This window comes from Littorina saxatilis, linkage group LG7 (assembly GCF_037325665.1).
Source record: "Littorina saxatilis isolate snail1 linkage group LG7, US_GU_Lsax_2.0, whole genome shotgun sequence".
In the NCBI taxonomy this organism is placed as follows: domain Eukaryota; kingdom Metazoa; phylum Mollusca; class Gastropoda; order Littorinimorpha; family Littorinidae; genus Littorina; species Littorina saxatilis.
Window position 1 is genome coordinate 53097449 of NC_090251.1, and position 27242 is coordinate 53124690.

The 27242-nt window shown below is 43.9% G+C and overlaps 1 protein-coding gene across 2 annotated transcripts in view; it reads left to right on the forward strand.

The window, feature by feature from the left end:
• LOC138971798 (doublecortin domain-containing protein 1-like) overlaps positions 1–27242 on the forward strand; it is a 101701-nt gene that overhangs the window by 13522 nt on the left and 60937 nt on the right. For both annotated transcript variants that reach the window (XM_070344615.1, XM_070344614.1), the window contains exons 9-24: positions 270–363; positions 1309–1475; positions 9998–10090; positions 11672–11761; positions 12130–12216; positions 12555–12653; positions 14297–14468; positions 15205–15319; positions 16496–16640; positions 17179–17271; positions 18162–18347; positions 19426–19577; positions 21383–21506; positions 22474–22555; positions 24407–24492; positions 26223–26360. In XM_070344615.1, the coding sequence (XP_070200716.1) occupies positions 270–363; positions 1309–1475; positions 9998–10090; positions 11672–11761; positions 12130–12216; positions 12555–12653; positions 14297–14468; positions 15205–15319; positions 16496–16640; positions 17179–17271; positions 18162–18347; positions 19426–19577; positions 21383–21506; positions 22474–22555; positions 24407–24492; positions 26223–26360 (1923 nt within the window). The remainder of the gene's footprint in view (positions 1–269; positions 364–1308; positions 1476–9997; positions 10091–11671; positions 11762–12129; positions 12217–12554; positions 12654–14296; positions 14469–15204; positions 15320–16495; positions 16641–17178; positions 17272–18161; positions 18348–19425; positions 19578–21382; positions 21507–22473; positions 22556–24406; positions 24493–26222; positions 26361–27242) is intronic.

Here is a 27242-nt window from a genome sequence, read left to right on the forward strand (position 1 = left end):
GTGTGTGTGTGTGTGTGTGTGTGTGTGTGTGTGTGTGTGTGTGTGTGTGTGTGTGTGTGTGAGTGTGTGTGTGTGTGTGTGATATGAATGAGATGTATCTGATCCTGTGTGTGATTTTATTTGTGTGTTAGAAAGTGGGTTGATGAGTGTGAATGAGTGTTTCTGCATGGTTGTGTTTGTGCAGTACGTGTTATTTCATAGGTGTGTGTGAGAAAGATGGTGTAGAATCTTATGAGTATATTATGCAAATGCCTTTTTTCCTTTTTCAGTTTCTTCAAGCCTGCACTGCCCGTCTAGAGCTGAGAAGATTTGCCAAGAAAGCCTACGACTGGGAAGGCAATGAAATCACGGATCTTGAAGACAGTGAGTCACATGTCAGACTGAAAAAATGAAATCTTTATCATTGCATCATTAGACGGGCGCAATGGCTTGGTGGTGAGACGCCGGCCTCCAAAGCGGAAGGTCGTGGGTTCGAATCCTGGCCGCGCCTGGTGGGTTAAGGGTGGAGATTTTTCCGATCTCCCAGGTCAACTTATGTGCAGACCTGCTAGTACCTTATCCCCCTTCGTGTGTTCACGCAACCACAAGACCAAGTGCGCACGGAAAAGATCCTGTAATCCATATCAGAGTTCGGTGGGTTATAGAAACACGAAAATACCCAGCATGCTTCCCCTGAAATCGGCGTATGCTGCCTGAATGGTGGGGTAAAAACAGTCATACACGTAAAAACCAAAAAACATGAGTGAATGTGGGAGTTTCGGCCCGTGAACGAAGAAGAAGAAGAAACCTCAGATTGAAAAATTAAAGTCTTTATCATTGCATCATTATCATTGTATGTCAGCCAGCTCGTAATTAGGTTCTTGAGTTGTGTTCATCAAGTCTTTTTGTGACAAGAATAATGCATAGTAGAACTCAGGAGACAAAAATGTAATGCAGAATTGATGGTAATGGATTCATAAAAAGACACTGAGTAAAGAACACCACACGCGTGCAGCAGATGCTTTACTTTTTTTTTAATGTGTGGAAATTACAGTGGGTATTGGAAGTTGAGACAGATCATACATAATTGATCTGCACACGATTTCAAGTTCCTATAAATCTAATTCTGTCATCAGAGATCTTTATAACTGCAGTTCTGTAAATCTACCATTATTCAAAAAAACAAACCGAGAAAACATTTTAATAAGATAGGGGATAGAATAAGCCAAGTATAGGAGCAGTTTTTGATTTCTCTAAAACATAACATTCTGGAACATTGTAAAAAGTCAAAACTCAAGACATTTTTCAATTTATTTTTCCCCCTCACAGCCCCAGTGCTTGATGACTGCCTGCAAAGCAAGGGGGGACAAGTGAGAGGACCACTGTGGATTTCTACAGGGGAACGATTCAGTCCCCTGGGCACCCAGGAGTTTCTGCTCAACATCAAGCAGGTCATCAAGGAGAAGCTGAGGAACGTGCAGTTCTACAAGAAGGAGGTCAGGACTGGTGCCCCGATTGCGGAAATCAAAAAACAAATTAAAAAAAAATGGAAGTATAAGCGCTCTAAATGCATACAACATGTGTAATAGAGTAAGTGAGAGTAGTTATTCAGAACAAACCTTGAGGATGAAAGTCGCTTGGTCCTTTCCATGCTTGGTTATTCTCTCAGGTGCCAGGAGAATGGTTCCGAATAACTCTCATTTACTATATTACACATGTCGTATGCATTTTAGACCACTTACTTCCCTTTGTTGATCAGAACTCTAAACAGCGCTCGGCCTCAAGATTCTCAAAAACAAATAGACTGCCAACGTACAAGAAAGGTATATTATTAGAATGTTTTCCTCCAAAAACGGCGTATGGGTGCCTAAATGGCAGGGTAAAAAACGGTCATACACGTAAAATTCCACTCGTGAAAAAAAAAACCACGAGTGTACGTGGGAGTTTCAGCCCACGAACGCAGAAGAAGAAGAAGATTAGAATGTTTAATTATAACAAAATCAAAGCATTACAGCTAGTCTCTGATCTTCAACCCAATGGTCTTTTAGGTGGACATGCAGACAGACAGACAGTTATGATACAGAGAGTAAACTTATCTGACAAACTGTCCAGGAGATCGCTCGGAAGACACAAGCAACACATTGATTTGTCTGTCTGACTTAAAAGATCGCATGCATAGTCCGAGATCAATCAATCAATATCAATCAATATGAGGCTTATATCGCGCGTATTCCGTGGGTACAGTTCTAAGCGCAGGGATTTTATTTTTTTAAATTTTTATGCAATTTATATCGCGCACATATTCAAGGCGCAGGGATTTATTTATGCCGTGTGAGATGGAATTTTTTTTACACAATACATCACGCATTCACATCGGCCAGCAGATCGCAGCCATTTCGGCGCATATCCTACTTTTCGCGGCCTATTATTCCAAGTCACACGGGTATTTTGTTGGACATTTTTATCCATGCCTATACAATTTTGCCAGGAAAGACCCTTTTGTCAATCGTGGGACCTTTAACGTGCACACCCCAATGTAGTGTACACGAAGGGACCTCGGTTTTTTGTCTCATCCGAAAGACTAGCACTTGAACCCACCACCTAGGTTAGGAAAGGGGGGAGAAAATTGCAAACGCCCTGACCCAGGGTCGAACTCGCAACCTCTCGCTTCCGAGCGCAAGTGTGTTACCACTCGACCACCCAGTCCAGATCAGGGACTGTAACGTTTTGTTTTGTCATAATTAAACGTTCCAATAACATACCTTTCTTTTTTTATGTGTCCTGATTGCGGGTTTTTGGGAAGGTGACAGTGAAGTATTTTGCATGTCTTGGAAGCGGTTTGCTTGGTACTGGATTGTATGTGGATGAAGCAGTTGGTTGAGGCTTGCAAGCAGGCTTCTATCATTATAGAAAAGGTTTTTTTTATTATGCGTTGGCTTATTTGATAACCCAAAATTATGACTGACACCTAAAAAATGTAGCGTACTAGTGGCTGTGGGAGTAACTTAACTCATTGTCTCCCAGGTACGGATCCGTACCCACTCATATGGCTCTATCTGGCCAGGCACGGATATATCCGCTCAGACTGTTAGCTTCAGTCGCTTTCTGTAACATCAATTTAACACCTGCATTCCAGCATGTTGATACACAGTGACTACACAGTTACTACAATTCTGAGTGACCTGCTGCAGCACAGCTGGTCTCGGCTATAAAAAAAAACTTGGTCAACATAGGTGGGGTAGAAAGTGTTAATTAAAGCAAACTTGCCTTTTTGTGTATGTGAGGTTATGGGCTCAAATTTACACCTCACGGTGGGCTGTTTTTGTTTTTGTTTTTCTCTTGATGTTGACTGTGAGTATTGAGAGAAAAGTCAAAGATTGAAAAAGCTTTGTGTTCCTTCTTCTATGCTTCGTCTGTGTGACATCACACAATCTTAGTCTTTGGCTTGGAATTGACAAAACTGCAAATAACCACCCAGCTTTTCTTGGATTTTGGAGTCATGTTTGGGACATGGTGCTTTGGATCAATGCTGATACGGTGAGTGTTAATTCTTTTCTTCGCTTCTTTGCTTGTATAGGGATGGCCAAATCATCCGCCCAATCGCCAGGGACGAGTACAAGATCTGCCGGGCTAGTAGAATTAAACCGCCTGGCAACTCGCCCGGCTGGCCAATGAAAATTCTGGTCAAATGCGACCCTTTTGGTTGTAATATCGAGTTTTAAGGCCATATAAACACTGCAGATCAACTGTGGTTCTACCGAGCCAGCGACATTTCTGGCGGGCTAGTGACTTTTTTGAAGTAACTCGCCCGGCTGGCGAGTTAAAATTTTGAGATTTGGCCATCCCTCCTTGTATGCATCTTTGAGAAAAATGGTTGTTGACATTGATTCCCCCCATCTGGTTTTCTATTTGCGGGTGGGCTAAAGATGACTTGATGTGTACATGTGCGGAGGTTGGGTGCATATAATGGCGTGTGGGTAAAGGTATAGACGTGCTTGGGCATGGGCATATGTGTTCTTACCTCAGAGTACACAATGTTATGAACTGTACTGAAAACATTTAACTTTTTTGGCGATACTGTAGTGATGTTTTAAATTGAAAAGCAGAAACCTAGGTATTTTGATTCACTGAGTTGGGCACTGAGCTGCAAAAAATAAAAATAAAATAAAAATTTAATAAATATAAATTAGATACTGTGTTGTTTTCTTCACAGGCAGAGAGCATGAGTAAAAAGAAGCAGGATCGCGCCAACCAGAAGAAAGCACTCGAGCTGTTGCAGAAGAAAGTAAAAGGTCTTGTTTGTTAGTCTCATTGTCTGTCCATCAGTCTATTCATCCATTGATCCATCCGTCTGTCGGTCTGTTCATCTGTAAATAATGTTATGTTGTTGTATTTTTTCCAATGATTGTACAGCGCTTTGAGCAGGGTTAAACCCTGGATACATATGCGCTCTATAAAAATTATGCATTATTATTATTCATCCATCTGTTTGTCTGTCTATCTGTTTGTCAGTCAATATGTCTGTTTGTCTGTCTATCTGTTTGTCAGTCAATATGTCTGTCTATCTGTTTGTCAGTCAATATGTCTGTTTGTCTGTCTATCTGTTTGTCTGTCCATCTGTTTGTCAGTCAATATGTCTGTTTGTCTGTCTATCTGTTTGTCTGTCCATCTGTTTGTCAGTCTATCTGTTTGTCAGTCAATATGTCTGTTTGTCTGTCTATCTGTTTGTCTGTCTATCTGTTTGTCTGTCCATCTGTTTGTCAGTCAATATGTCTGTTTGTCTGTCTATCTGTTTGTCTGTCCATCTGTTTGTCAGTCAATATGTCTGTTTGTCTGTCTATCTGTTTGTCAGTCAATATGTCTGTTTGTCTGTCTATCTGTTTGTCAGTCAATATGCCTGTTTGTCTATCTGTTTGTCTGTCTATCTGTTTGTCTATCTGTTTGTCTGTCCATCTGTTTGTCTGTCTATCTGTTTGTCTGTCTATCTGTTTGTCAGTCAATATGTCTGTTTGTCTGTCTATCTGTTTGTCTATCTGTTTGTCTGTCCATCTGTTTGTCTGTCTATCTGTTTGTCTGTCTATCTGTTTGTCTGTCTATCTGTTTGTCCATCTGTTTGTCTGTCCATCTGTTTGTCTGTCCATCTGTTTGTCTGTCTATCTGTTTGTCAGTCAATATGTCTGTTTGTCAGTCCATCTGTTTGTCTGTCTATCTGTTTGTCTGTCTATCTGTTTGTCCATCTGTTTGTCTGTCCATCTGTTTGTCTGTCCATCTGTTTGTCAGTCAATATGTCTGTTTGTCTGTCTATCTGTTTGTCTGTCTGTCCATCTGTTTGTCAGTCAATATGTCTGTTTGTCTGTCTATCTGTTTGTCTGTCTATCTGTTTGTCAGTCAATATGTCTGTTTGTCTGTCTATCTGTTTGTCTGTCCATCTGTTTGTCAGTCAATATGTCTGTTTGTCTGTCTATCTGTTTGTCTGTCTATCTGTTTGTCAGTCCTTCCAACCATCCACCTCTTTCCTGTTTCCATTTTTCTTTCTGATGAATTTCTTTTCCTGAGTGTCTATGGTGCATACAGACCTGGGAACCCATACCATTTTGCCGTATTTTTGTACGCATGAATGTCTAGAATAAGATCAGTACGGTCAGTGAAAAAAAATACGACGAGAAAAATTCTTTCACAACTTGTCTTCACAATCGCATCCCAAAGCTGATCCGGTATTTTGACACATGATTACAGTTTCTGTCAGTAAACATTAGAAGAAGCATTTGTTTTAAATGTCTTGGTAAACTTAATTAACAGTGCGATGGACGGGCATAAAGCATGTTTGAATCATGGATGTTCAAATGCTGGTTGGAGTACGCTAATTTTTCTGAAAATACACCAAGTTTGTTTGAGAATACTACAAGTGCAAAACAGGGGTTCCCAGGTCTGTGCATAGATAGTATGAGAAGGAAGGGGAACACAGAAAAAAAATGTGCAGATAGTGTCTCAGTGAAGTTGGTCATAAAAATAACAATGTTTCAAGTTTTAATACAAAAGAATTCTGTACTTAACAAATACAAGGAAAGCACAATACAGTACGAATTTTCGCTTATGAAAACTTCATCAGGATCACGAACAAACACACAGGGCAACAAAAAGCGTAAGCAACACGTAGAAACTTTTGGTTTTTTTAACTTTGTTCATCTCACCACAGTCACTTAATGTTGTTTAGATTAATGTTTCAAGTTTTTATAACTGTGCTAACAGAATGGTTCACTTATGAAAGAAAAGGTTTGATTACAAAGCATAGAACAGGGTCCACAATTGTTATTCTTTTTTCTAAATTAGAGATGTAATGTTGCGCAGGATAACAAATCACTTAATAAACTTTTACTCTTCATTTTCAGAACATAAACTGAAGAGAGCCAGAGATTCAGGGGAGCGGATGATACAGAAAGCTCTGACAGGGCACAACCCTTCCCGACCCGAGAAAAAAATCATCATTGAAGCGGACACACCTTATATGTGGGGGCGCTCCACAACAAAGGAGAAAGTGGCCGTTAAATTTCACATGCCTGGAAAAAATCACACACGTTCAGAAGAAATCTTCCTGGCTGAACCAGAAATGCTGATACAGGAGCAAGGAGAGGAAACAGTTCTGACAAAGTCTCGAACTGATGAGTCCCAAGCCAAGAAGAAAAACAGCGCCAAGGTGGACGCCCCAGAGTGGTGTCACTCGCCCACTGAGGAAAATATCATGATGGAAGCCGAACTGCCTGGTGCACATTTCTCTAAACTGCAGCAAGAAAAAGTGGCTGCTCCTGAGTTACCTGGAAAGGCCAATTACATGAAACCCCAGGAAGAAAAAGTGGCTGATTTGAAGTTATCTGAAAAGGACAACATGAAACCCAAGCAAGAAAAAGAGGCTGATCCTAAGTTATTTGGAAAGGCCAATTACATGAAATCCAAGGAAGAAAAAGTGGCTGATCCTAAGTTATCTGGAAAGGACAAGGAAGAAAAAGTGGCTGATCCTAATTTATCCAAAAAGGACAACATGGAACCACAAGAAGAAGAAGTTATGCCCAAGCCTGTGATGGCTGATGAAGGTCACGCTCAGTCCACAGAAGAAAGCAGCAGCGGTGATGGAGACCGGTCTGACTGGTGTCGCTCTGGGACGGAGGAGAAGGTCATGATAGCACCACTGCTACCTGATGTGGACCCAGAAAAATGAAGTATAGTCCAACCTGCCCTGGCCACTACCTCTTGATAACGACCACCTCAACACACCAACCACCCCAGCAGATCCCAGATGTTTTTGCTTAATCACTTCATCTCTCCATAGCAGCATTCTCAGTCTACAATGACTATACTGTCTTTGGGTTGGTCCTGCAGATGGTTGTTATAGACAGGTTTGACTGTAACTGCAAAGGAGTTGTGACCTGACTGGCAATTGTCATACCAAGCCTTGAGACAATAACAACAACAAAAACAAGAGGCGAAGCCTTCAAGGCTCACGTAAGAAATCGACAAACAGTAACACAAACTCAATTACTCCGTCACACATACACACATACACACACACACACACTGTAAGCATAGGTGACACTGTGCAAGAAAGCGAGACACTAGATCTAGATCTGTCTGTCTGCATGTAGCCTGTAACTTACAGGGACACGACTGCCAACTAGCCTCGGCCCGCTCAAAATAACAATGACCGAGACTTTCAGTAATTCCTTCGCGTGACGTCTAAACCCTCTTACGTCATAATGTGACGTCTTCAATTGACGAAATGTTAAAGTTTCTACCACAGACATACACACGCACGCACACACGCACACACACACACACACACGCACAGACAGACAAAGTTACGATCGCATAGGCTACACTTACGTGAGCCAACAACACACAAACAAAACCTATTGACTTGAACTTCCTTCACAAACATTCTGCAGATCCGACCAGCAGAGAAAGTGGATAAGGACTTAGAGATCCCTGAGTGGAAATGATCCATGACGTTTGAAAAACTGGATCGGACACACATTATTGAGTCACTTGAGAAAAAGTGACTCTATGTAATCGGTCAGTGTTAGTCTGTCCGGCCGGCCATCCGGCCGGCCGTCCGTAGACACCACCTTAACGTTGGACTTTTCTCGGAAACTATCAAAGCGATCGGGCTCATATTTTGTTTAGTCGTGACCTCCAATGACCTCTACACTTTAACGATGGTTTCGTTGACCTTTGACCTTTTTCAAGGTCACAGGTCAGCGTCAAAGGAAAAATTAGACATTTTATATCTTTGACAAAGTTCATCGGATGTGATTGAAACTTTGTAGGATTATTCTTTACATCAAAGTATTTACATCTGTAGCCTTTTATGAACGTTATCAGAAAAACAAGGGAGATAACTAGCCTTTTCTGTTCGGCAACACACAACTTAACGTTGGGCTTTTCTCGGAAACTATAAAAGTGACCGGGCTCAAATTTTATGTGAACGTGACTCATTGTGTTGTGAATAGCAATTTCTTCCTGTCCATCTGATGCCTCATATAATATTCAGAACTGCGAAAGTGACTCGATCGAGCGTTTGCTCTTCTTGTTTTGCATGATCTGGAAAATGTTACAAACCTGATGACTCGATTTGAATAAAAAATAATGTTCAATGCAGAATTAGAAACATGTCAGTATTTTTTAAATGAAGTTTAAGTATTGTCGTTCATGAATAAATTTAGGTACGTCCGTCAACAGTTCCAGGACTTGCATATGTCATTGAAAGGTTTTATCTTAGAACCGCATCTTAGATGCGTAATTTATTTCTTGCAGCAAGTTTGTTAAAAGTTGTATCTTGATGAATTGGTCTGTACGTAACAATGAGATACACTTGTTGTGACCTCGTCCATTGTGCCATATTATGAGATAAAAGTGTGCAAATGTAATTAGTTCTGATATCACAAATGTCCAGAAATTAATACATGTGCAATTTTCAGGCTGACTCACTGTCAGTCTGTGATAGTCTGATTGTGGTGAGTCTAAAACATTGTTGTTGTTTTTTCCTCAGACGTTCAGTATGAACAGATTCTATTGTGATAGTCATGCAGTGAAATAAAATAAACTTTTGTGAAGAATTTGTTGTGTTGTAAGTCAACAGGATGTCGATCATTCATCCACAAGGATGCATGCCTGGTGCAGCGCTGGAGGTTTATTGACGTACCTGTAATGGTGTTTTGTGTGAAGCCTGCATGAGTGGTTTAGTATTGGTGTGGCTTGCATTTATTTCTCTTCACGCACATTTGATACATGTTTTCCCTCTACAAACACATTTTTTATTTTTATTTTTATTTTTTATTTTTTATTTTAATCAATCAATAAACACGTCATAACAAACATGGTAATTTTTGCTCGTTCAGTGAGTAGCCGCATAGAATTTAGAACACATGCATATTTGCAGACAGATATCTTCAGACTAGCTCTGTTCACCTTTCATTTCACTGTCGAAGTGCAAGCTGTGCATGACAGAGGCGCACGCAAAGCAAGGAAAGACCGGTTAATGTACATGTTGACATATCGTATGGATTTCATCACTTGTCCTCATCTGGTTCTAAAGCCCTGGACAAATAATTTACAGGGATTAATATTGATACATCTGTGGTAACAGCCTATTTAGTCATTCTGCCTTAATTGATACAGTGGGAGTCTTAAAATGGAGGTAAATTTACAGAGGTTGTGACATACTGTGGACAGTCTGAAAAACAGGGTCTTAACAGAGAGGGAGTCTTGAATTGGGGGGTTAAAAGGGGGGTTCCACTATACCTATGCATATACCTGCGATGTAAGGCCCCTCGGATGAGTGGACACCTCCCATGAAAGGACACCTGGAGTCCCCTTGTCTATTATCTTGACCAAAATATACCTGTCATGACAGGCCACCTTCAATGTAGGGACACTTTACTGGTCCCAAGGCTGTCCTTTCGTCACAGGTACTGCTGTATAATCGTCTGGGCTGTTTTTGCATAAGTCTTGGTTTCCATTCACCCAGGTTGAGACTGCCTTGGACAATGATACCGAGAATGTCACACTGCCGTCTGTCAAGGCAATGAAGTCAGAGGAACTCTACTTTGCTTTGGACGAAGTAAGTCTTATTTTTTTAAACTTTTCACAGCTATATATAATTCTCTCCTTCTTCTGCGTTCATGGGCTGAAACTCGTTTTTTGCACGAGTAGAATTTTACATCTATGACCGTTTTTACCCCACTATTAGGCAGCCATACGACGCTTTCGGGGGAAGAGCTATATGTTTTAATGTTCCTGATACAGTGAAAATTAATCAGACGGCTGTCGATAGCTTGGTGTTTGAGTCAGCTAGAATGATATATGTTGGTTGAAGCAAAAAGAATGTGACTGTTCGCCTGATTTAGAGAAGTCAAATGACACTGATGGAGAATGTTAAAAAACAAAAGAATTCTACAGCGCAAGTACAAACGTCAAGATTTGTTGCCTATGGAGGCATCTTCAGGACAACATTAAAAAGTGAACCTAAAAGCAAAAGCTGGAGCAAATGGAAACAATAGCGGTCATACACAGGTCTTTGATTTTCAGAAATGTTGTCTTTAGAGTCAGATTGATAGTGATAATTAAAGCATTTTGTTTTTGTTAAAGTTTCATGCATGCATAAGCAATTCTTTACTTTAGATGCATTAGTCTACTCAATAGTGTTTTTTGCTGTGCGTATTTATTATAAATTCTCTGTCTGTTTGAGTGTGTGTGTGTGTGTCAGTGTGTGTGGTGGTGGTGGTGTGTGTTTGAGTGTGTGTGTGTGTGTTTGAGTATGTGTGTTTGAGTGTGTGTGTGTCAGTGTGTGTCTGTGTGTGTGTGTGTGTGTCAGTGTGTGTGTTTGTGTGTGGTGGTGTGTGTTTGAGTGTGTGTGTGTGTCAGTGTGTGTGTTTGTGTGTGTGGTGGTGGTGGTGGTGTGTGTGCCAGTGTGTGTGTTTGTGTGTGGTGGTGGTGGTGGTGGTGTGTGTGTCAGTTTGTGTGTGTGTGGTGGTGTGTGTGTCAGTGTGTGTGTTTGTCAGTGTGTGTGTTTGTGTGTGTGTGGTGGTGTGTGTGTCAGTGTGTGTAATTGTGTGTGTGTGGTGGTGTGTGCATGTGTGTCAGTGTGTGTGTTTGTCGGTGTGTGTATTTGTGTGTGTGGTGGTGGTGTGTGTGTGTTTTGTTGCAATTTATTAATGGCTCTTTATCTTCTCTAGCTTCTTTGACCTTTTCTTTGTGTTACAAAAGTTTTGTTCCACTTTTCCGTTTTTTTCTGAATTGCAATGTTGACTCTGGCATGCACATTTTATTTCTCGATGTCTGTGCGTGTGTGTGTGTGTGTGTGTGTGTGTGATAGAAACTTTAACATTTGAAGACGTCACATTATGGCGTAAGAGGGTTAGACGTCACGCGAAGGAATTACTGAAAGTCTCGGTCATTGTTATTTTGAGCAGGCCGAGACTAGTTGGCAGTCGTGTCCCTGTAAGTAGGCTACACATGCAGACAGACAGATCTAGATCTAGTGTCTCGCTTTCTTGCACAGTGTCACCTAAGCTTACTGTGTGTGTGTGTGTGTGTGTGACGGAGTGATTGAGTTTGTGTTACTGTTTGTCGATTTCTTACGTGAGCCTTGAAGGCTTCGCCTCTTGTTTTTGTGATGAGGTAAATGTTGTGACCTCTACAGGCAGAAACAGAGATCTCACAGCTGAAGAGTGTGGTCAAGCAGCTGGACGAGAGGCTCAAGAACGTCAAGGAGGAGGCCGACAAAGAAGAGGTCAGTGCACGTTAAAGGAATGTAACCCAGTGCCTACAGCACAAGACTTACCTTTGGATCAGGTAAAGCCAGGTAAACAGGGTTGAGATTTAAGACCAGCAGCCAGACCCCATCACAAACAGAACTCTACAATTGACAGGTGTCTAACCGGCGACTGACGTACAACAAATGTGGAGCTACTATTAATAGTCATGTTATGGATCTGCAACAAGTTCATGCTTAACAAATCAGAAATTAAATTTTGAAAGAACAAGTGCACACGCTGTTGTTTTTTTGCAATTATAAATGTTTTGCTTTTGTTCGTTAAACGCCTTTTTCAAGTTAGTGTGCCAGTTAGGATGAGTCCAATGTGTTTGTGTCATTTGCAGGAGATGGGTGCCAGTTATCGTATGACCCACATTCAGGAGGTCAAGGCTGATGACAGGCTGGTTGGTCGTAGGGGACTCAGACTTAAGGTGGGTGCATCATCTTGTAGAGAAGAGTGATGAAGAGAAAGTGTATGTGTGTATGTGTCTGTCTGTCGGCACATGCAATGTGTTTGTGTGTCTGTATGCATGCCTGCTTGTGTGTGTGTGTGTTTGTGTGTGTGTGTTACTGTGTCTGTGTGTGTGTGTGTGTGTGTGTCTGTGTGTTACTGTGTCTGTGTGTGTGTGTGTGTGTGTGTCTGTGTGCGACGCTTGCATTTATACAAGTGTGTGCGCGCTTGTCTGTGTTTGTACACTTATATTCATGATAATCTAACTGTTCACGCCAAGTTTCAGCACTGTTTCAAGTGTTTGATGAATTTGTACAGGTGTATGAAAACGGATCCAATGAAGGAGAGTTTGTCTATTACTTCAACCTTCGCGAGGCAGCCAGGGGAGTGGGAGACAAACAGAAGCTGCTCCAGAGAGTGAGTATTTTGTACGTTACAGGGGAACCCCCCTTTAAGACACCCCCCCCCCCCCCTCAAGACTCTCCTTTTTTAAGACCTTGTTTTCTCAGACTTTCTGTTTTTTAAAAAAAAATTTATTTCTTTTTGGTACACGACATCAAAATCAGACAGCAACATCAAATAACATCAACCATACAAAACTATGCATCTTTAAAAAATAAAAAAATAAAAAATATAAATAGATAATAAAAAAAATAAAAAATAAATAAATAAATAAATTTACACAAAAAAACAACGGAAAACACACTAAAGCATACAATCACACAGCCCATGACTTTCTGTTCTTAAACTCTGTAAATTTACCTCCATTTTAAGACTCCCATTTCTAATATTTTTGAAGGTCTTAAAAGGGGGGTTCCACTGTACCTATTCCTGCTGTTGGATTGTGTGCAATATTATCCGTTACCTGTATTGTTGAGCAAATTATGACATTTTACACAGATCGTCAACAGCCATAATGATGACATTTTACACAGATCGTCAACAGCCATAATGATGACATTTTACACAGATCGTCAACAGCCATAATGATGACATTTTACACAGATCGTCAACAGCCATAATGCTCTCCGAGACCGCGCTTGTCATGATGGGATAGTGAATTATGAAAAATAATTAAAATATTGAAAAGTCATCAGAGATCCTTCAGGGTGGAAGTAATGGGGAAATAGTTGTTATCCAGGGCCGGACCAAGTTCGTTTGAGGGGGGGGGGGGGGGGGGGGTTCCAACTGAAGGCAGGGGTCCAAAGTCCACATTTTTTTTTCTCTGAGAGGTACATTGGATGGCCAGGGGGGGGGGGGGGGTTCCGGAACCCCAGGAACCCCCCCCCCCCCCCCCCCCCCCCCAGATCCGGCCCTGTTATCAAGAGGTGGTCGCCAGGACAGGTTGACTGCAGTTTGGTCTGATACACAAAGGGAAGTAAGCACCCTAAATGCATATGACATGTGCAATAGAATAAGTGAGAGTTATGCGGAACCGGTCCCCTGGCACCTGAGAGAATAACAAGCATTGAAATAAGCAAGCGACTTACATCCCCGCAAGTTTGAATGTTGCTTACTATCTAAGGCACTCTAACTAATACTTACGTACACAGTCATACACAAGGCGCTTAATTCTCTCAGGTGCCAAAGACTCATGCTTCAGCATAACTCTTACTCACTCTATTGCAAATGCTGTATGCAATTAGATTTAATTACTTCCCTTTGTTTATCAGATCAGATAAATAGCGCTCTGCCTCATGTGTGTAAGATTCTTGCAATAGATAAATTCCGGAAATAACTTTTGCTGCGGAAAACACCAGGGCAAACAAAACAGTGTGACAAAATAGGCCAATCACTATTGAGTTGCGTGTCTTACACGTGCTCACCGACAACGTGTAGCAAAATAGTGAGTGTGTGTGTGTGTGTGTGTGTGTGTGTGTGTGTGTGTGTGTGTGTGTGTGTGTGTGTGTGTGTGTGTGTGTGAGTGAGTGAGTGTGTTTCCGGACTACTGCTGGCGAGTACTTGGCCTAGTATTTTGTAACGCGGGTTTGTTTGCCCTGGTGTTTTCCGCAGCAAAATTTATTTCCGAACATGGTCTATTTAGTCTGTTGCTGTTGCAGTTGCTTGACGAGCTGTCAATGACGCGGCGATCAGACAACTCTCAGCCGCGGCTAACGGCGGTGGCCCAGCGTCTGTACAACAAGTTCGGCAAGGAGATCACCGACGTCTGGAGCCTGGAGTACGACCAGGAGGTCTGGGTGTCCTGGGGGGAGCCCTTCATCTCTCCCTTTAGTGAGTGTGGGGAACATTAGGAAGTGTGTCAGAACAGTGGAATGCCCCCACCCCCTTCACCTTCAGAGACCCCCTCCACACACACACACAGTAGCTCAGTTGGTAGAGCACTGGACTTGTGATCGAAAGGTCGCAGGTTCGAATTCGGGCCGGGACGGACACGGGTCAACTTTATGTGCAGACCCAGAGACGGAAGCCATGTCCCACCCCCGTGTCATCACAATGGCATGTAAAAGACCTTGGTCATTCTGCCATAAGTGCAGGTGGCTGAATACACCTAAACACGCAGACACCTGGGTAGCGCGACTCCGTTGCTGCTAGCTTTCCACTGGGAGGAAGCGACCCGAATTTCCCAGCGATGAGACAATAAAGTAATGAGAAATGAGAACATGCATATTTTCATAGATAGGTACATTTGCAGTACTAATATTACTATTCTCACACACACATGCACGCACGCACTTGCACACATGCTCGCACGGACACACACTCAGACACCCACACACACACACGCATGCACGCACGCACACACACACACACACACACACACACACACACACACACACACACACACACACACACACACACACATGACTGTACCCTGTATGTGACAACTGCGTGTGCAATAAGAAGCCCCTCTGAAAGAACGCCTTCTGGGAATGTGATGGTATGGATGGTAACAACTCTAACAATATTGCTGGTGCTAAATCGCTATACTTTTTCCTGCGTGTTTCAGCGTACTGCCTGGAGGTGTTCTATAACAAGGCGGTAAAAGGAACGTCAACAGACGGCGCAGATCACATCCTTCGTGACCCCATGGTGGACCCAGAAATTATGGCTTTGACCAAAGAGTGAGTTCGTTGTTCATCCGTACAGTGGAACCTGCCTGTAACGACCACACAAAGGACCGACCACAAGCGGTCCTCACAGACAGGCGGTCGTTATGGAAAGGTAGGGCGGGGATGTAGCTCAGTCGGTAGCGCGCTGGATTTGTATCCAGTTGGCCGCTGTCAGCGTGAGTTCGTCCCCACGTTCGGCGAGAGATTTATTTCTCAGAGTCAACTTTGTGTGCAGACTCTCCTCGGTGTTCGAACACCCCCGTGTGTACACGCAAGCACAAGACCAAGTGCGCACAAAAAAGATCCTGTAATCCATGTCAGAGTTCGGTGGGTTATAGAAACACAAAAATACCCAGCATGCTTCCTCCGAAAACGGCATATGGCTGCCTTAAATGGCGGGGTAAAAAACGGTCATACACGTAAAATTCCATCTGTTGTCCGGCCATCTGTTGTCCGGCCATCTGTTGTGCGGCCATCTGTTGTCCGGCCATCTGTTGTCCGGCCATCTGTTGTCCGGCCATCTGTTGTCCGGCCATCTGTTGTCCGGCCATCTGTTGTCCGGCCATCTGTTGTCCGGCCATCTGTTGTCCGGCCATCTGTTGTCCGGCCATCTAGTGTCCTAAACCAGTGTCATGAAAGGTCACCTGCTCTGAAGGGACTTCATTGGCTTGTCTCAAAGGTGTCATTACATCTCGAATACCACTATTTTTCTGTGGAATACAGTACATAGGATCCCCCTCCCCTCCATTTAAGACCCCCACCCCCCCTTTGAAGACCTTGTCTTTCCAGATTTTCTGTTCCTTAAACCTCTGTCAAATTACTTCAATTTGAAGACTCCCTCCTTTTAAGGTCTGATTGTCTTACATTTAGAGGGTCTTGAAATGTTGGTTCCGTGACTGTACCAGTACCGCATTTGTGTGTGTGTGGGTGCGTACGTCAGTGACTGTACCAGTACCGCATTTGTGTGTGTGTGGGTGCGTACGTCAGTGCGTGCGTGAGGGTGTGAGCGAGTGTGTACGCAGTTCGGTGAGCATTCTGTTTGGTTGTTGTGTTGGAATGTATTATGCATGGAATGTACTCCGGGCCAAGCAACATTCCTGTGTACTGCACGTGGTTGTAATAAAATCTTATCCTATGTCTTATGTTTTATGTGTGCGGAATGCTAAACATGACTGTGGCATTTTGCAGTCACACGAAGTGGGAGGCCAGTATGGGATTCCCTGTGATGTTTGAAGAGGAAGCCGCTCTACAGTCAAAGGCCATACAGGAGAATGTTGACTTTCAAAAAGAACACATGGAGCTCGACCGCCGGGCTACCTTCCTCCTCCTGAAGGTATGTTGGTTCAAGTCTTTGTCATTGTGAAGAACTAGACAGCAGGCTGTCCGAGATTTTCCTTTTTCAAGTAGTTATAGAAGATTGTTGTGTGTGTGTGTGTGTGTGTGTGTGTGTGTGTGTGTGTGTGTGTGTGTGTGTGTGTGTGTGCGTGTGTGCATGCTTGGGTGCCTGCGTGCATGCATGTTTGTGAATGTGATGTGTTTGTGTGTGTGTGTGTGTGTGTATGTGATGCGTTTGTGTGTGTGTGTGTGTGTGTGTGTGTGTGTGTGTGTGTGCGTGCGTGCATGCTTGGGTGCCTGCGTGCATGCATGTTTGTGAATGTGATGTGATTGTGTGTGTTTGTGTGTGTATGTGATGCGTTTGTGTGTGTGTGTGTGTGTGTATGTGATGTGTTTGTGTGTGTGTGTGTGTGTGTGTGCACACATATTTGCATGTGCATGCCTGTATAATTGTGTATAGTTTTTAATGATTGTTTTACATTTTCAGTGAATATTCCTCGCTGCCTCACCATTTTTTCCGTGTTATTTGTTTGCAGGATAACAACAAGGTTGTCATGTACCCAGAGCTGGCCCTGAATGAAAAACCACGCAGGGGTCATTCCGAGTCGCAGCTGTGGGTCATTTCCAAGGTAATCAACTTGACCTTCACAACAGAATATCTGGATTAGATCACTATTGTGAACACATATGCGATAAGATGCTTCTTTGTTTGTATCTCTTCCATGCAGAAATGTCTTGTGTTTGCTCTCTGGAACAGTACTTACACTCTAAAGCTCTAAGCATCTACATATTTTTACATCCTCCCCCCAAATATATAAACTCAAAGGCAAAATATGCATTTGGCACAAGTTTGATATTTTGCTTCAGGCTAATTCTTGTCAAGGTTTGTGTTTTGGATATAATTTTTTGATGACTCAGTATTAAAGTAGGAGAAAGAGAATATAGAACATTTAATTATAAACAAAACGATACATTCGCAAACATTAGCAGTTTATCTGTTGGGGAGGACATTTTAGGAGAGGCAAACAAACAAACATAAACAAAATATTAGCACTAGATGAATAATGTTCTTTGCAATAGTGAACATGATTTGTATCTGTTTTGGTGAATTAATCATGTCCACCAGTGGGTGCATGATTTTGGAGAGAAGAGAGGGAGAGTGAGTACCTGCGTGAGGGACAATGACGATGACAATGACAAATCTTTATTTTTCGAGAGTGACAAGAATAAGCATAGATATGCTTTTTTGCATCTGGCCCTCGCCCTAAAGAGGGACTAAACAATTTGACTACAACTATGACTAGGTAAAAAAAAAGAGATACAGAGTGTACTTTAACAAAATCTAAGAAAAGTAGGTCTTCGCAGCAGCAGTATAAGGGAGGGAATCTTAAAACAGGGGTAAATTTACAGAGGCTGTGAAGAGAACAGAAGACAGGAGGGTCTTTAAAAAGGTGGAAGTTATAACTTTGGGGTCTTAGAAAGAGGATCTTACACTGTATTGTTTCAATTTTTCCCGCAGAGTGGCCTCATTTACAACAAAGGCATTCCCCAGCTGTGCCTGACGGTATCCGACACCCGCATGGAGGGGCGTCTGTTCGGCAGAGAAACCGCTGTGGAGGGGTTCGTTGTTTCTCTGCAGAAGAAGATGACAGGCAACCCCAGCCAGATCTGGAGCTTTGCTACAAACGGGACAGTCTCGTCAGAGGTGAGTGGATCAGAATAGCAGGTGTTAAAATGACAAGCTCGTCTCTTGAAGCTTTGGTGTTACTGAAGACGGGCGCTGTGGCAGGGTGGTAAGACGTCGGCCTCTTAATCGGAAGGTCTTGAGTTCAAATCCCGGCCGCGGCCGCCTGGTGGGTTAAGTGTGGAGATTTTTCCGATCTCCCAGGTCAACTTCTTCTGCGTTCGTGGGCTGAAACTCCCACGTACACTCGTGTAATTTGCACGAGTGGAATTTTTACGTGTATGACCGTTTTTTCCCCCGCCATTTAGGCAGCCATACGCCGTTTTCGGAGAACTCCCAGGTCAACTTATGTGCAGACCTGCTAGTGGCGTATCCCCCTTCGTGTGTACACGCAAGCACAAGACCAAGTGCGCACGGAAAAGATCCTGTAATCCGTGTCAGAGTCTGGTGGGTTATAGAAACACAAAAATACCCAGCATGCTTCCTCCGAAAGCGGCGTATGGCTGCCTAAATGGCGGGGTAAAAACGGTCATACACGTAAAAATCCACTCGTGCAACAGGGCCGGACTAGGCTAAGAGGAGGGAGGGGGTTGCCAGTGGTGGTCCAGATGTTCCCCCTGGTGGGGTCAAGGGGCAGAGCCCCTTGTGGGGGTCAGGGGGCTTAGCTGATGGGTAGGTCATATTCTGAGATAGGAAAATGGACGCTCCTTGCACGAAACGGCATAAAATAAACAATAATAAAAAATGTTTTAAATAAGTGAGGTACATGTTTAGGCTAGGGGTGGGGGGGGGGGGGGGGGTGCGCAACCCCCATAACCCCCCCGGTAGTCCGGCCCTGTGCAAAAACACGAGTATACGGGGGAGTTTCAGCCCACGAACACAGAAGAAGAAGGTGTTACTGAACTGTGCTTTGTACCTCAATCCCTGGTGTAATTCAGTGATATGCTAGCTTCCCTGAATCTGAATTTAAGTACTGAAGACACCAATGACATGCCCAAAACCATGAATTGGTAGCAATGGCGGGTAATGAAAGTCCTCAACAAACAGATCAGTTAGTTAATTAGATCTGAAGTTTTTATCATGGTTTCGTGTTTTGCAGGCCTACCCTCAGCTGGCACTGACGTACCTCGGCAACAAGTTTGGCGACGACGAGTCGTACAACGAGAACAAACCACAGGGCTTGTTGTCCGGCATGAGAGCCTACCTTATTATCACCGACCACTTGTCCAAGAAAGATGCTGTCTACCAAAGGTAAATTCTCAAACCTGAATTGGAAGTGCTGTTCAGACTCACCAAATGTCGCTTAGTCAGTATCACCCTGGCTTTGAAACCAGTTTGTCTCTGGCGTGAGTTTGAATCTGAATTTGGTGAGGAATTTATTTTGTGAGTCGACTTAGTGCATACTCTTGCAGGAACAACATGCATAAGTATATGTGCGATAAAAATGCCAAGCTCATAGCAAAGGTCTCTGGGCTTGGAAAACGTGAATACATGTATGCTGATAAAAAGAGAAAAAACAAAAACAAAAAACAAAAACTGTAAAGCGCAAATTCATCAGTGCATGCTGTCCTAAGATATAGCAGTTACAATTTCTGCAAGGGAATTTTCCAAGAACAAGTAAGGATAGGATAAGATTTCATGTAGTCCTGTGAGGTTACCCCCATGGAAATTTATGCGGCCCTACAGTACGGTGCTACCCAAAACATTTTTCTTTTCCTGCATGCGCGTCGACTTCATATACCGGCACGGTTGGCCTAGTGGTAATGCGTCCGCCCCGTGAACGGGAGGTCGTGGGTTCGAACCCCGGCCGGGTCATACCTAAGACTTTAAAATTGGCAATCTAGTGGCTGCTCCGCCTGGCGTCTGGCATTATGGGGTTAGTGCTAGGACTGGTTGGTCCGGTGTCAGAATCACGAACATTCGACCTAGACACAATCATTTGTCGTAGTAAGCGTAGACATCCGGTCTGCTCCCCGCCTAATGGCCGATGTCTTCCGTCTTCGGGGGACTACGTGGGTTTAGATTTGGAGTGGTCCTTCTCCTAGAGGAGTTTCCTTGCAGGGATAGTGAGCCTCCTCTGCCCTCGTTTTAATTTTGGAGTGATCTTCTCCTAGGACAGCTGCCTTCCAGGGTTGACGAGCCTGTCCTGCCCGGCTATTTAACCCATAGTTGGGGGTTGGTTCGTGGGCACCAGGGCGTATCCACACGCCGGTGGGCCTGCATGCCACACGTCTAGGGGCCAACCTCCTCCGAGTCCTTGTAGTTCAGCCTGGGTCCTTTCGGTACCCAGTTCACGCCTGTCGCCACGATGGAGGCACTACAAAGGGCTTGCTGTGGAGAGGTTATGTACTGGCAGGAGAGACTGACGCAAGCTGCTCTCTTTTCGCGTTGTCCTGAAAAGGACGGTGCTAGCCAGCGGTGAGGGCTGAAAGCGAGAGGTGACAAGCACAAAACACTTCGCCAACACACTAGACACATCACACAACCATTTGACAGGCGGTGTCAGAATAATGTGACTGGGTGAGACATGAAGCCTGTGCTGCGACTTCTGTCTTGTGTGTGGCGCACGTTATATGTCAAAGCAGCACCCCCCTGATATGGCCCTTCGTGGTCGGCTGGGCGTTAAGCAAACAAACAAACAAACAAACAAAGCGTCGACTTCATGTTTCCAAGCCCATGAGACTTTCCCTGTGAGTTTGGGATCTTTATCATGCGGATGCATGCACAAACAGTTGTTCTAACGCTGAAGAGAGCCTGCACAAAGTTGACTGGGAAATAAATCCCTCGCCGAACGTGGGGATGGAACCCACATCGATAGTGTCAACTGGTTTTAAAGCTAGCGCCGCTACCGACTTAGCTGTATCCCCGCCCACACGAATCAACAACAAGAAATGTAGGAAGAGTTGCACCTGATGTTTCTCCCAGCTCCTTCAAGAATAACGTTGTGTGCTTTGCATGTTCGGTGTGAAGCAAGAGCGGTTCGACAACCTGGACCAAAGAAAACACACGGACGTGGCCAACCATGTCAAGAAATAACCATGTTGTGTGCTGTGCAGGTTCGGTGTGAAGCAGGAGCGGTTTGACAACCTGGGCCAGTGGAAACACACGGATGTGGCCAACCCCGAGTGGAACAAGCAGGCCCTGTCCTGGCCCGTCAAACAGGACGGAGAACTCAACGAGGTATGCTCAACGCTTGCACATACAGTGGAACACTCCTTTTTTACCCCCCGCCCCCCTCCCAATTTAATGACAAACAACGTCAACTGAACAAACTAAGACTTCACTTCGTCCCCACGTTCGGCGAGAGATTTATTTCTCAGAGTCAACTTTGTGTGCAGACTCTCCTCGGTGTCCGAACACCCCCGTGTGTACACGCAAGCACAAGACCAAGTGCGCACAAAAAAGATCCTGTAATCCATGTCAGAGTTCGGTGGGTTATAGAAACACGAAAATACCCAGCATGCTTCCTCCGAAAACGGCGTATGGCTGCCTAAATGGCGGGGTAAAAACGGTCATACACGTAAAATTCCACTCGTGCAAAAAACACGAGTGTACGGGGGAGTTTCAGCCCACGAACGAAGAAGAAGAACAGAAAATTTGAAAAATCAGTTCAGGTCTCTCACGTGAAAAGATGTCGTAACGTGAAGCACCACGTCAATGTAAACATTGTGTCAATTCTTCCAGGAACTGACAAAGAATTTAGAAAAAGAAGTCTGTCTTGGTGACTTTATCATATCAGCAGAAGAATATTGATCATACGGTCACCGCCAGGCTGTGCATGTATCGGTATCGGATCTCACCAACACTTTCCCTTTTTTAAGACCTGAACTGATTTTTCAAATTTTCTGTTTATAACATCTGTAGCTTTCCCACAGGACCTGCAGTCGATCTCTAGCAAGAGGGTGTGTTTGAAACACTTGGACAGAAAACACATGTGGATTGTTTGTCTCACTAAAAGCAAGGGGTAATAACTCTATCACAACCCATAAAATTTAAAAAAAACTGTTATTTTCGAAATGTTTGTATTAGCGCAGTGCTTCAGGCAGACAACCTCTGAAAGGCTGCAGCTACTGTGACAAGGGGGACAACTGCGTCACCCTGTCACACTCATCCCAATTTGAATGAACTTATGTGTTTTGTTTTTCAGAAATATGACTGGCCGATGGAGGGCTTTCTTCAGGCGTTTGCACCGCCTCTGCAGAAATCAAAGAAAGATTCAGGATTTACTGGTAAGTTTGGAAATAGTTTGGTTTTGATACGATTAGAAAATTCCCGTATATAGTACTCTGTGTGTGTGTGTGTGTGTTTCTGTGCATGCATGCGTGAATGCGTTTGTATGTGTGAGTGTGTTCATTGTCTATTTGAGTGTATGCTCTTGAACAAATATTGCGTACCTTTCTTTTTATACATATACTGTTCAAAAAAAGAAACGCATAGTTGCTACTTGCCAAATTTGTTTTATTTTTCGAAAAAATTAACAGAAAATCCAATATTTAGATTATTTGTTTGAAATTTGGTATGAACACAGTTGAATGCACACACAGTTCATTTGCATCTTCAAATCAATCAGTCAATCAATACGATTGGGTGCCGAGGCTGTCAAGTCAGTAGGGGGTGTGACTGCCTTGAGCAGCAACAACTGCCCGGCACCTTCTGGGCATGGACTGGATCAGATGCCGGATATCTTGCTGTGGGATGGTGTCCCACTCCTCCTGAAGTGCCTGCAATAGATCGCGGTGATTTGCCGGCGCTTCTTCTCGCCTGCGCACACGTCTGTCCAATTCATCCCAGAGGTGTTCTATCGGGTTCATGTCTGGCGACATGGATGGCCAGGGAAGCACCTGGACATGGTGGTCGGTGAGGAACTGGGTGGTGAGTCGTGCTGTGTGCGGGCGAGCGTTGTCCTGCTGGAATATGGCATCCTGGTCAGCCAGAAGAGGAAGGGCGTGTGGGCGCAGAATTTCCTCCACGTATCGCTGGGCAGTTATGCGCCCTTGGACGTGCACCAGGGTGCTCCTTCCAGCGGTATTGATCGCCCCCCACACCATGACGCCTCCACCACCATGAGCGGGTGCCTCATCCACACAGTTGGGCGCGTAACGTTCGTTTACTCTCCGGTAGACCCTCCTCCTACCATCATGTCGCTGGAGCAGGAAGTAGGACTCGTCGCTGAACCACACGTGTCTCCAGTGATTCCGGACGGTCCAGCGAAGGTGCTGGTTGCCCCACTGCACTCGGTTCTGGCGATGGCGGCGGGTGAGGACAGCTCCTCTGTGAGGTCTGCGAGCTCTCAAACCAGCTTCATGCTGGCGGTTCCGCACGGTCTGGTCCGATAATCGGTGTGGCCCGGGGAGAGCCTGGGCAGAAGATGAGGCCGACAGGAAACGATTCCGGAGGTGGCGGAGCCGTATGAAGCGGTCGTGAGCAGCAGTTGTTGCCCTTGGTCTTCCCGCTCGTGGCAAGTCAGCAACGGAGCCAGTGGCTTGAAACCTGACCCACAGTCTACTGATGGTGCTCTGGGACACGTGGAAGTGCCTGGCGATTGCACTTTGACTTTGCACCTGCTTGTAAACGACCCAATGCAATTTGGCGGTCTTCTCTGCTCAATCGGGCCATCTTTCGTCGCTGAATTGTCGTCTGATTTCTTTGTGGCGAACAATCCGCTTTTATGGGTTTTGGAAGACATGGTGAGAGCTCAATATTCCCCGAGTTTCACGAGATTACACTGAAGCATGACGAGTGGTCATGCCAAATGAGCAATTTTGACATTGTAGCCACTGATAACGCATGCGTCACGTGCAGAGCTCACTTGTGGCAATGGACGAAAGGTCGACGACCAGATAAACATTTTCTGCAGTTTGGTGGATATCCTTGTAGCCATATAACTAAATTAACCAAATATTACAAGCTATGCGTTTCTTTTTTTGAACAGTATACATAATATTTGAGGAAAAAACCAAAGAGGTAATGTGAAGTAGATAAGCCTTGTTCGTTATTAGTTTAATTTTCACCACAGCACTTCGAAAATAGAATGAAAAGGCATTTCATGACTCACACTAGTCGTTTCTATGTGTGTGCAGTGTTGCCCCAAAGACTGATGGTGGTGAAGAACGGAGAGAGCGGCCAGTCAGAAGCTGTGGCCGTGGTGGGGCCAAATTTGACCACGGTAAGAATGTTATCATACAGTCAAGGGAGCGACCAAAAAGGGGTCTTATAGATAGGTGGTTGCTGTGGTAAGGTGAAGTTGTTCGACTTAAGTAAACCTGTGCTATGTTTCTTTTGCTTCTCTACCTCTATCCCTAAAGGTCCTTTTTGGTCATTCTATCTCTTTCATTTTCCTCTCTCCATCTTGTCTCTCTCACGCTCTCTTTCTGTCTGCCTGTCTGTCAGTCAGTCTGTCTGCCTGTCTGTAAATCTCTCTCTATATGTATTTCAATCCCTCTCTCTCTCTGTCTCTCTGTCTCTCTGTCTCTCTGTCTCTCTGTCTCTCTCTGCCTAAAACCTTTATCCTTTTGTAATAAAGATCTGAGCCTCTCTCTCTCTCTCTCTGCCACAACCCTCGAAAAATAAAATTTGATTTGATTTGATCTCTCTCTCTCTCTCTCTCTCTCTCTCTCTCTCTCTCTCTCTCTCTCTCTCTCTCTCTCTCTCTCTCTCTCTCTCTCTCTCGGCAATATAGTGGAAAAGGTCGACCATCACAAAGTTCTAGGTGTCCACATCGATAACAACCTGTCTTGGTCAACTCACATTGAACAACTTAGTAAATTAGTGTCAAAGAAAGTGTACCTCTTATCTAGAATTAAACACTTCCTTAATTGTCAAGCCAGGAAGTTATTTTTCACTGCTCATATTCAGTCTCTTATTGATTACGCATCCACTCTATGGGACTCTGCAAGTGATAATTCCCTAAAGCTACTCAGCAGATTACACAAAAGAGCGCTAAAAGTAGTATTACTCAAACAGACTACTCTCACCGACTCAGACTACATCAACATAGGGGTCCTACCTCTAAAGTCAAGAATGAATTACAACAAAGGAATAATGATGCATAAAATTATGACAGAAAATGCACCCGAAACCATTTGCTCAAAGTTCTCCTTGAAGAATTCGCACCACTTTATAAAACTAAACACTCCTCTTCCTAGGATAGACCTATTTAAATCAAGTCTTGTTTATTCAGGAAGCAGCCTCTGGAACGCTCTTCCGGACGCCCTGCGGCAATCCACCAACACGGATTCTTTTAGAACCAAATATTCTTTCCATTTAATGAACTCTATGAACAAATAAACTTGATTGGTTGGTATGTTTTCTTTGTATACAGTTGTTCATTATCGGAATTATGGTTTATTGTGACAAAATCACGAAGATTTGGCTCTGTAATACATTGTTTTGCTGAGCTAATGTATTGTTGGGTTACTTTCCGTTTATTTTCATTGCTTTACACCCAATTTTGAACACTACCTTATGATCTACAATGCTTCTACATAATGCGCTTCATGTACATAAACTTATATGTTCTACCATTAATGTTTTTATGTAACCTTTTTCTAGTCATAGTTATAGTAAAATAGTTTAGTCCCTCTTTAGGGCGAGGGCCAGATGCAAAAAAGCATATCTATGCTTATTCTTGTCACCCTCGAAAAATAAAGATTTGTCATTGTCATTGTCATTGTCTCTCTCTCTCTCTCTCTCTCTCTCTCTCTCTCTCTCTCTCTCTCTCTCTCTCTCTCTCTCTCTCTCTCTCTCTCTCTCTCTCTCTCTCTCTCTCTCCCTCCCCCCCCCCTCCCTGCCGACCTCCCCTTATTGTGTGTATGTATGTGTCTGTGTATACGTGAGGGTTCATGTATCCGTGCATATATCTGTGTATTTAACCAGTTTCTCTGTGTCTGTGTACAGATGCTGAAGCAGGCAGCGCGAGACAAGAAGCCTGAGAAGGGGAAGAAAAACCGTGCACCGGATGAGATCGAGACAGAGATTGACTCTCTCAACATTCACTGCATGGACTACAGTGTTCATGAACTGGAGTTTGTCATGGTAAGACGGAATATGGTTAAAACCCCCTTTCAATACCCCCCCCCCCCCCCTCCCCTTCCGCTCCCCCACTCAGGCTGTCTTCATTCTTGAAATCTCTCTCATTGGCTCACGTAAGTGTAGCCTATGCGATCGTAACTTTGTCTGTCTGTGCGTGCGTGTGTGTGTGTGTGTGCGTGCGTGTGTATGTCTGTGGTAGAAACTTTAACATTTCGTCATTTGAAGACGTCACATTATGACGTAAGAGGGTTAGACGTCACGCGAAGGAATTACTGAAAGTCTCGGTCATTGTTATTTTGAGCGGGCCGAGACTAGTTGGCAGTCGTGTCCCTGTAAGTAGGCTACATGCAGACAGACAGATCTAGATCTAGTGTCTCGCTTTCTTGCACAGTGTCACCTATGCTTACTGTGTGTGTGTGTGTGTATGTGTGACGGAGTGATTGAGTTTGTGTTACTGTTTGTCGATTTCTTACGTGAGCCTTGAAGGCTTCGCCTCTTGTTTTAATATAGGGAAGATATCTTCTGAGGAAGAAAAAAAAGAATCCCCCCCCCCCTCCCCCAAAGAAACAAATAAGAAAAAAATGAGAGAAGAAGCTGTGTAAAAAAAATGTAAACTGGAACAACTGTGAATTATTGTAAATGAATGGTTTGAGGGTCTCTGTTGCCAGTTTCAACATGAAAATTGACCTTCATATCAGTGTGAAAGAAAGAGTGCATGGTCATGCTATAGCATTGTCTCAAAACGAAAGTGATAAGAGTTGTCCGTCCCTGCCCTAGCCCGCGGCGCTGTCGGCGGGTAGTTCCTGTTGTTTTGTTTACATCCAAAATGGCTGAACGAGAGAAGAAGATTAGTGGTGAAGGGAAACGTTACTGTGTCTGCTGTTC